This window comes from Trifolium pratense, linkage group LG7, assembly GCF_020283565.1.
Source record: "Trifolium pratense cultivar HEN17-A07 linkage group LG7, ARS_RC_1.1, whole genome shotgun sequence".
In the NCBI taxonomy this organism is placed as follows: domain Eukaryota; kingdom Viridiplantae; phylum Streptophyta; class Magnoliopsida; order Fabales; family Fabaceae; genus Trifolium; species Trifolium pratense.
In genome coordinates this window covers 7,246,586-7,256,294 of record NC_060065.1, presented here as the reverse complement: position 1 = coordinate 7,256,294, position 9,709 = coordinate 7,246,586, and the positions used below count along the sequence as shown (strand labels likewise).

Genomic DNA, 9,709 nt, shown 5'->3' with positions numbered 1-9,709 from the left:
TGTGCATGCTTTCTCTTGGCAGATTTTGTGACCGTATTCCTTCTAAGATGAATTTGGCACACTGAGGTGTCCTTCCACAACCTGTCTCTCTTGTTTGTCAGCTGTGTGAGGAAAATTCAGAGAGTTCTCTCTATCTATTTTTACATTGTAATTTTGCGATCAATGTTTGGTATGACGTGTTTAGATGGTTGGTCCTCGTCCTCATCATCCCACGAAATTTATTTTCTCTATTTAGTCTGTTGATGGCTTTTTCGTTTGGTAAACAATCTCGTTGTGGTTTGATGTTAATCAGGCATGCGGTGATTTGGTCTATTTGGAAGGCGAGGAACAATTAAAAAAAATTAATAGTAAGGTCGTGTCTGTGATAGAGGTGGCGGATAAAATCAAAGTTTTGGTGTGACCGAGGTTTCTAGTTTCTAGCTAAACTGGTTAAGAATTTGTGTCTCTTCTACGAATGGTTTTGGGAACCATTAGCTTGTTTAGGCTCTGTTTGGTAACACAAATAAGCTAGCTTATAGCTTATTATATGAGCTTATAAGCTTGTTTCAAAAAATTAGAGGTGTTTGGTAACAAGCTTTTTGTACTAGCTTATAGCTTTTTTTCAGATGCTATTTCAAGTAGCATTTGAGCTTATAGCTTATAGCTTTTTACACTTTATTCCATTTTTACCCTTTAATTTAATAACTACCCACTCTAAAAAATAAACTACCCACTATCAATTATGTAATTTTATATTTAATAACCACTTTAAAAGCTAATTTTACCAAACACTTTAATTTCAATAAGCTAGCTTTTCAGCTATCAGCTATAAGCTAGCTTTTCAGCTATCAGCTAGCTTATCAGCTATCAGCTAGCTTATAGCTTATTTTTACCAAACAGACCCTTAGTTTTTTTGGTTCTTTGGTGTTGGATTGGGTTTGATTGCTAATTTTCATCCTTATGTTTTGCTCTGTCACTGTGTTGCTATCTTCGCCCAGTTACTTTGTTTAGGTTGTTTTGCTTGGTGTGTGTGGTGTTGGCCTCCTTGTGTTGTGGTGTTGGCACCTTTGAAGGAACCGTAACATCATTCCCCCTGTTTTTGAAATTAAACCACTTTCTTCATCACTTCTACCTAGTTGATTAATACTAATGGTTAAATATGTACTTTCGTTCTATAAAATTTAAAATTTATCCTATAAATAGTTTTAGTCTCTGCAAAAGCAAAACATGTTTAAGACATTATAGAAGTTTCTCCACACAAATATTTATAAGTTTCTTACATGGGATAAATTTTGAGTTTTTTTTTTTTTTGTGTAGGAAACATTTATAATGCTCTTAGTATTATATTAAAAAGTTGTTGACAAAAAAACAACTTTCTAGGGGGACTACTCAGAGTTTCTTTCAATCGTTAATGAAATTATTCTTGTTATGTTATCATGTGTGAACTTTTAAGTTAAGTTTATTAGGAGACAAGTGAATTCGGTTGCTCACACTTTAGCTAGGGCGGCCAATTCTTGGACTAGTTTCCACAGATTTGAGATTATTCCCTCATGTATTGAATTTTTGATAATTAATGAAATGCAGTAAGTTTATTTGGTTAAAAAAAAAAAGGTTAGATATTTTTTATGGGGACAAAAACAAAAACTTGAAATTTTATGGGAATGAAACTCATATTTAACCTTTAAATAAAGAAATAAGATAAAACATATTTTGTTAATTACATATAGTGAAAAGTTAGTTGACTTAACTAGGGTGTTAAAATTCAAATTGATACAAAATAAAAACCGCAAACCGATAAAAAAAATATCGATCCAAACCGAACAAAACCAAATGGATACATATATTTCAATACTTATTTAACTTTTTATCATAATGATATATTGCATTAACCTATTATTTATTGATTTTTAATACTACTTATTAATTGAATTTAATCTTCTTTTTTTTACTATATGTTTCGAATATAATTGATAGTTTTCATTCCAAAATATTAGTAATTTCTAGGGTTAATAGCACTTTTGCCTTCTACCATTTGTGCGAGATTTGGTTTTTCCCACTGTAATTTTTTTTTCTTCGCGATTCAAACTTGTTGTAAAATGATACAGGCTTAAGCTAAAGAAAAATCAAATTATGACCATATTAGTCCACGAATCACGATGTATAAGTAAACAAGTCAAACCCAAAATAGCTATCCAAATAAGAGATGAATTTTTTTTGGGTAAGGTAATAAGAGATGAATTGAGTATACTCAAATCAGGACTAACTGTGTGACGTGGAAACTACCACAATTTCATCTTCTAAAATAATGTATCGCTCGCATGTGTGGATAGGATATGAACGCTATTTTGGAGAATCTTAACCCATGTAAAAAGTGAAAAAGGATGGTGTTGAAAAATTGGACCATTGTACATAATCTAATGTCTATTTCCAACTCAATGCGACAGTTCTATAAGCAAAAATTATAAAATATTATAAAATATAAAAATATTATTTTTAATGCAAAAATTAATTTTTTATCCTTAATTAGTGTCCTAGAACACTAGTTAATGTAACCCTTAAAATATTGTCTGCACCATTCTTAAGCAATCAGTATAAGAAATGCAATTAACGAATAAAACACGTTTGTCTAGTCCAAGAACTGACAAATTTTCATGTTAGTGAGTGTCATTATCATTGCATTAACAAATAATTAGGCAATTCCAAATTTCAATTAAATATGTGATACGGATTTAAATTTGTTTAGTATCAGAATCCAGATAGAAGGGGACTTATTATTATAAAAAGAATAATTTGATAAGAGAAATCGTCGTTTGGCTATTGTCATGGTTATGGCATGCTCTTCAATCACGGAATGGTGTTAATTTGTTTTATGCATGCTCAATTTTTAAATCATTATTATATTTGTGTAAAGTATATGAACAAACTCATAAGTCATGTTTTGGAATTCCTTTGTATTATGTTGTAGGATTGTTCTCTTGTGTTTTTTCTGGCTTAGGGATATTCCCCTGTACTTTACAGAGCATATAATTCATATTTGTAATAAATTGTTCTTTAAGCAACTAATTGCTAATACTTTATTGAGCTTGAGCATGCCTGCCCTTTTTGAGTTTTTGAGATGTTATATCATGGTCTCTTTTTTCCAGTGTAAATTGGATATCTCCGCGTACAACTGATTTCATAGATGATAAAGTCTCTCTATAAAAACAAAAGGTACAAAGTTTCCTTTGTATCTCTTTATTTCTATTAGTCTTTATTATTTATACATCTTTTTCTTACCAATGTCCTACACACAACAAGCATATAAATCCAAATTCCTTTTAGTAAAATAATCACACACTTACATAACACGCAGTAATTAATCTCGACAATTGATTTGATATCTTATGATTTATTTGAAACCTTACGACTGAAAATTTTAAATCCGTGCGGGAAATTCAAATCCCACACACACAATACACTTTTTGATCCCTAGGTTACCTTTTTGTTTGCCAAGACTACTCTTCTGAATGATGGCACAGAACACAAGTTGAGGACACAAAAAAGAGGCCAGATGGGAGAATATATAATGTGATTATTGAAATGATTAGATCAATATTGGAGCTGAAGTTTGAAACTAAATGATGACAAAATCATTAGCTAATCATGCTTACCAAGACAATATCCTTAGTCAACAAAAAATCATCCAAAAACAATACAACTGTAATCAACTACATATAATATACTCAGTGAGCTACCATATGATTGTGACTTCTTTGACCTTTTAAGCAAGCAGCAGCAAGTCAAAAATGGTAGCGGTGTAGATCCATAGACTTAAATATTTATTGCTGGACTTAATTTGTTTGTCCTATAATTTCTTTGTTATTCACACTATTGGAAGCTGATAAACATAGCTATATTAAGTGCAAGTCATCAGAAATTACATGGGATCGAGGTCTATATTTCTTGTGTTGTGAGGATCCATGTAATGGTCTACCAACCTCTTCTTTTGTGGACTTGAACCAGATCTTGTGAAAGTCATTATGTGCACACAAATTCAAACAAAAGACTTGTAATTCCTTCGACCTTAATTATAATTATAAGTAAATATTAATTTTTCAGATTTATCAAATACTGTAATTAATGTATTCGAGTCCACATATATCAATTAATTAATGAATATAAAAAAAAATTCATTTTTTTTTTTTTGATAAGCAAAAATTGAATTATAAGGAGTACAAGGGGCACTCAACCCTTACAATTCAAACGAAAACCATTAGATGCTATCAATGCAAACTAACGGATCGTTACACCAATCAGAAAATACAAAAGAAGTATTAACTCTCAACCGACCTATAAACCAAAACCAAGAAATAAAGATAATTTGATCTATCAAAGCATCCAAATTAAACACATCTCCTCGAAACACAATATTATTCCGAGTACGCCATATGCTCCAAGTAGTTGCTAACCAAATGACATGACGAGTTTTAGCAAGTCTCTTACTCTTCACCAAATCACCAAAAGATATGAAGTGCTTCCACCCTTCCTCAAAGGGGATGAAATCCACAGCCATCCACTTATAAATTTTCTTCCAAACTTGAATTGAGACAGAGCAATTAAAAAATAAATGATCTATGTCTTCTTCTTCTCTAAAGCAAAACACGCAACAAAACTCACGTGGATTATTGATAATTCCTTTTCTTACCAAAGCCATACGGGTCGAAAGTCGTGCTAATAGCAATCTCCATCCAAATATGTTCACTTTAGACGGTACATCGTTCATCCATAAATCTTGCAGCGCATCCACCACATTACTATTAATAGTCGAAAATGAATCACAGTTTTGCAAGAAACAAAATGTTGATTTTACCGTAAACATACCGGCATGGTTCATGAGCCATTTTCGATGATCCAAGCATTCCTTCTTAGGCCTAATATCTGCTAACAAAATCGACATCTCAGTTGCAGCATCCATATCATCTCGCGCTAGCTCCACAGCCCAATCAAAACTCCAAGTCCAATTATCATCACTCCAAGAACCGAAAGCAGCTATAGGAGCATTAGGTTGCAACGATTTTGCATACAATTGAGGGAATAAATTCATGAAACTTTCATGACCCAACCATCTTTCTTGCCAAAAACGGATAAGATTGCCGGATCCTAATACATTGCACACGTTGGATTTGAACCAACCTCCGCTCTCTTCACCTCCTATCCTTAAGATGTCGCGCCACCAAATGGATTGAACTCTAACATTCTTGTTGACATCCAGAAGAAAATTTGCAGCCATTGACCCATATCTATACACCAGTAACTTGCACCACAAAGTGTTATCTTCACTAAGTCCTCTCCACTTCCATTTGCATAGTAAAGCTTGATTGAACAAATCAAGATTCTTAATACCCAAACCTCCTTTATCTTTTGGGAGACATATAGTATCCCAACTAACCCAACACATCTTGTTGTTGTCCAAGCTCCCACCCCATAAAAACTTGCGTTGGATACTTGATAAAAAAAATTCATTTATAATTTACCCCGAAGGGAGTACACTACTTCCTCAGTTTGTTTGCCATGCCCGGTTAGGCTGCATTGGAAAGAAAAATCTTGTTGGGTCACAAGGGGCAGTCGAGATCATCCATATTAGATTTAGAGGTAGCAATGATACAAATGAGTTGGGCACGACACTCTTACCAAAAACATTAAGGTATTGAGTTTATGGGTCATCTATGTTCAATCTCTAATTTTCTAAGCAATGTGAAATTTAACTCACCTCATATTTGTCACAACAAATCTTATATTTTGTAAATTAATTTCGGTAAGATAAAAAGATATATATAGGGGGCATATCATATTAGAATGCCTTTTTTATATGAGAATGGTGAGAATGATTAATAGCTTTTAGATTAAAATCTAAAGGTTGAAATTAAAAGTAAGTTATAACCAACACATGTAGTCAATTAATTCTCTTTAATCCTTTCCATAACCTAATTCACGATCAATTTCCACCAAAATCTTATTTTCTAATCATAATAGAAATCAAATCAATCAGTGCTACCATAGCCTTTTTTAAATCCATAAAAGAAATAAACCCACAGAGGATCGAGATCCTGAACTTCATTTGGGAATTTAAGTGGAATTTTAGTTTCTGTTAGTCAGGATCTTTCATCTTCTTCGTCGTTATGGAGGGGAAGAAGACGGCGATCTTGTGCTGATCATGTCAGCGAACAACGGTAATTGTGCTCATGTCGGCAAACAATGGCGACCCTATGCTCATGTCTGCGAATTTTTTTTGTTTCATTCTATGTTTGATACAGTAAACCAAAGTGATGTATAATAGATTAAAATCGCATGATATAAAACAAAGTCAAATCCACTTTATTGTTCTTATTGAATTGAAACCAAATTATTCTTTTACTATGAATACAAAAACTGAATTTAGAAATACAAAGCCAAAATAATACTAGACTTGTATGTGCTATATAAATATGAAATCATAGTGGAGAGAGGAATGAAACAGATTTTGAATTTGAGGTTTTGAATGTTGGTCGTGAATTAGGTTTAAGAAGATGAAAGGGTTAAAGAGAATTAATTGACTACATGTGTTGCTTATAACTTACTTTTAATTTCAACCTTTAGATTTTGATCTAAAGGCTATTAATCATTCTCACCATTCTCATATAAAAAAGACATTCTCATATGATATGCCCCCATGGCTTCTCATATCGTACCTTAATTCTTAATTCATCTTTTACGGAGAGAAGATTTAATGCATATTCCTTTTATGGCACTATGAAAAATTGTATTTTCAATTTCGAATTTTAGTGTCGGCCTTTGACACCAAAGAAACAACAACTTAAAAATTAATCCAACAAACAAAAAACAACTGAAGATGCAAAAAGACCACCATGCCCTATTTGTGCAAAAATAAGGAGAGTTTCACTATCCACTTATACAAAGAACATGAGGATCCATGAAACTTCCACAATAAGTGTTTGAAAAAGAGGAGTTTTATTATCTACCAATTGCTTCAACATTATATTTTTGGAGAAGATAGTTGTACAATAAATAGAAGATGCTTTTTCTCAAGAGCTGTAGTACTTAGATTCATATATAAAGTATGTTGTACGCACAACATTCTCCCATTATAAATCCAGTGCTGAATATAGCTTGTAATTAATAATATAAACTTTCTCTCTATTCCCTAGTGCCCTAGCTATATATTCTACGATTGCCAAAAAAAATGTTTTCTATAACAAATAGGGTTGGGATTTTTTTTCAGGCCTGAGTCTGGCCTACGGCCTATCAAATGTTATTTATTTTGGTTTGGCCTGAGCCTTTTTAAAGTCTGGCCTGACCCTGTAGCCTATTTAAAAGTCTGTGTTACATAAAGGTCTCTCTATATAGTCTTTTTAAATAGGCTAAACAGACTTTAAAAGCCTATTTCACATTTAAACTTTTATAATTTCTTCAACATTAAGAAAAAGCTAATAAAATGATTAGCACAATAATTAAAAGTTAATAAAATAACAAATATGATTAAATAATAATATATTTTTTCTTTGGCAAAAAAAAATAAATATAAATAATAATATTATATAAATAATAATTAAATATAATAAGGTCGGCCTATCAGACTTTGTAGGCTTTTTTAGAAGCACCTATTTATGTAAATAGACTTTTTTCAAAGCCTAAGCCTGACATTTTTAATAAACAGGCCAGGCCAGATCAGACTTACACAAGCCAGGCCGAAAGCGCCTATAGGCCGCCTGACCTATTCCCAACCCTAATAACAAATATGTAAAAATAGTTAACAACAACACACGTTTTTCTAAGACAGGATTAACCTAGCGTGTGAACTAGTAGTTTGTACACTATTACTTAAAAATAATCACTGATTTTTGAAACAAAAAGTAATCACTAATATAATTAGAACACAATGATATCTCAAAATTACAACCATGATATTAAAATTCACAAACAATTCAGAAAATTAAAAGTACTCATTGACAAAGATTCAGCACACAAATTCTATACCTAGCTGAAATTTATAATCTATCTATATATAGAAAATCAAATTAATATATACAAGCTTTTTTTTTCCTTGAATTTGAAAAACACATTGATCTTGTGGCTCCGATCTCTTGCCTCTTGCCGCAGTTAGGAAGATATATCTAAGTACTACAGCTCAGTCTCACCCCAGTTACTACAAATTGTACCGTCCATGTCTTCTCCGTAGATGAATTCCAACCCGCTTAACTTCTGCGAATAATTATTATTACTAGATGTCGTTGTTGTTGCAGTGAAACTTCCTTGTTCTTGCACCAATTCTTGTCCTGTTACTCCTTCACCATAATACTGATGATCATAACTTTGAGACTGATCAGAAAAATATTGTACTAATTGGTTATTGTTCATTATAGAGCTCGTGCAGCCGGAAGAAGAGCCAATATGTTCTTCATGAATTTGTTGCATCGCAGAAACTCCGTTATCTGGGAATTGAAAATTGAACTCATGATCAAGGATTGGTTGATAACAATCATCATCTTCATTAGAGAATCTCCCTCCAAGCTTGATTAACAATTTTCTAATCGAATCTTGATCGTTGAAACTAGGAGGAGTATGACCTTGTTGGTTTGTGTATGTCAACGGTGGAATATGCATAGGTATATTATTTGATGGCCAATATGGATTTAACATATGTTGTTGAGTAGTATTTTCATAAACCAAATTTGATGAAAAACTTTCACTCTTTCTTCCATTTCTCTCATCGTGCTTAACACCGGCTAATAATCTATTACTACGTACTTGCAATTGTTGTTCTTTCCGATGTTTCCCTAAAAGCTTCTTTTTCAGCTTCGTGTTCCAATAGTTCTTTATATCATTATCAGTTCTTCCTGGCAATTGGCCTGCAATAACCGACCACCTGCGTATATGTGCGTGCACGTCACACATAAATTCAATTTTTCTTGCTAGCACTGACACTTTTGGATATATCGATATGTGACCTAAAATTAAACCAATTAGGAACACTAAATATATCTATGTATGCACTTTGTTTACCTGCTTCCAATTCTGATGTAAAGGTTACAAATGATGTTGTCTTCTTCTTCGGTGAAACCACCGTGCTTGATGTTAGGGCGAAGATAGTTTAGCCATCTTAGCCGACAACTCTTGCCACATCGCTTAAGGCCTAATTCAAAAATAAAAACTCTTTTAATTTGATGAATGAATGAATGAGTCACAAAGTAATAAATAAATAAACTAATAGGGTTAATTAAGTAGCCATAGCTAGGTATATAATATAGTATATAGTACCAATTTTTTGTGGCAAAGTGATCCAGTTACCAACAGTACCATGTTGTTGGATGTAGGATTTGAGCTTAGCATCTTCTTCTGGTGACCAAGGTCCTTTCTTCACGTTTGCTTTGTCACAGCAAGGTGCTCTCCCCATGTTGCTCTTTTGGTTGATTGTGATTTTGGAATAACCTTTTTCTGAATGAGAGAGATTGAGAGAAAGAGAAAGAGAAAGAGAAAGAGAGAGAGAAGAGAATAAAGATGAATCCAAGAAGATCCACCAATTATATACTATTTTTATATAAAGGGTGTGGCAGAAAAAGTAAGGTATTTGTATAGAAAATGTTCAGATATTTAGTATTGCTAGAAATGAAATGAATAGGAAGGAGAATATGGTTTGTTCTTCTTGTCTTTCTTTAAACACAAGAATCATTTTTTCTTTCAACTTAATGTTTTC

General features: G+C 32.5%; 1 protein-coding gene across 1 annotated transcript; it reads right to left on the bottom strand.

Annotated features, from left to right (window-relative positions):
* Positions 1-7,853: 7,853 nt before the first annotated feature.
* Positions 7,854-9,709, bottom strand: LOC123894258 (transcription factor RAX3-like). Its single transcript, XM_045944209.1, has 3 exons — positions 9,274-9,709; positions 9,019-9,148; positions 7,854-8,881 (listed from the first exon to the last, which is right to left on the bottom strand). Exons 1-3 carry the CDS (start codon positions 9,407-9,409, stop codon positions 8,137-8,139), a joined length of 1,011 nt encoding a protein of 336 aa, XP_045800165.1. The 5' UTR covers positions 9,410-9,709; the 3' UTR covers positions 7,854-8,136.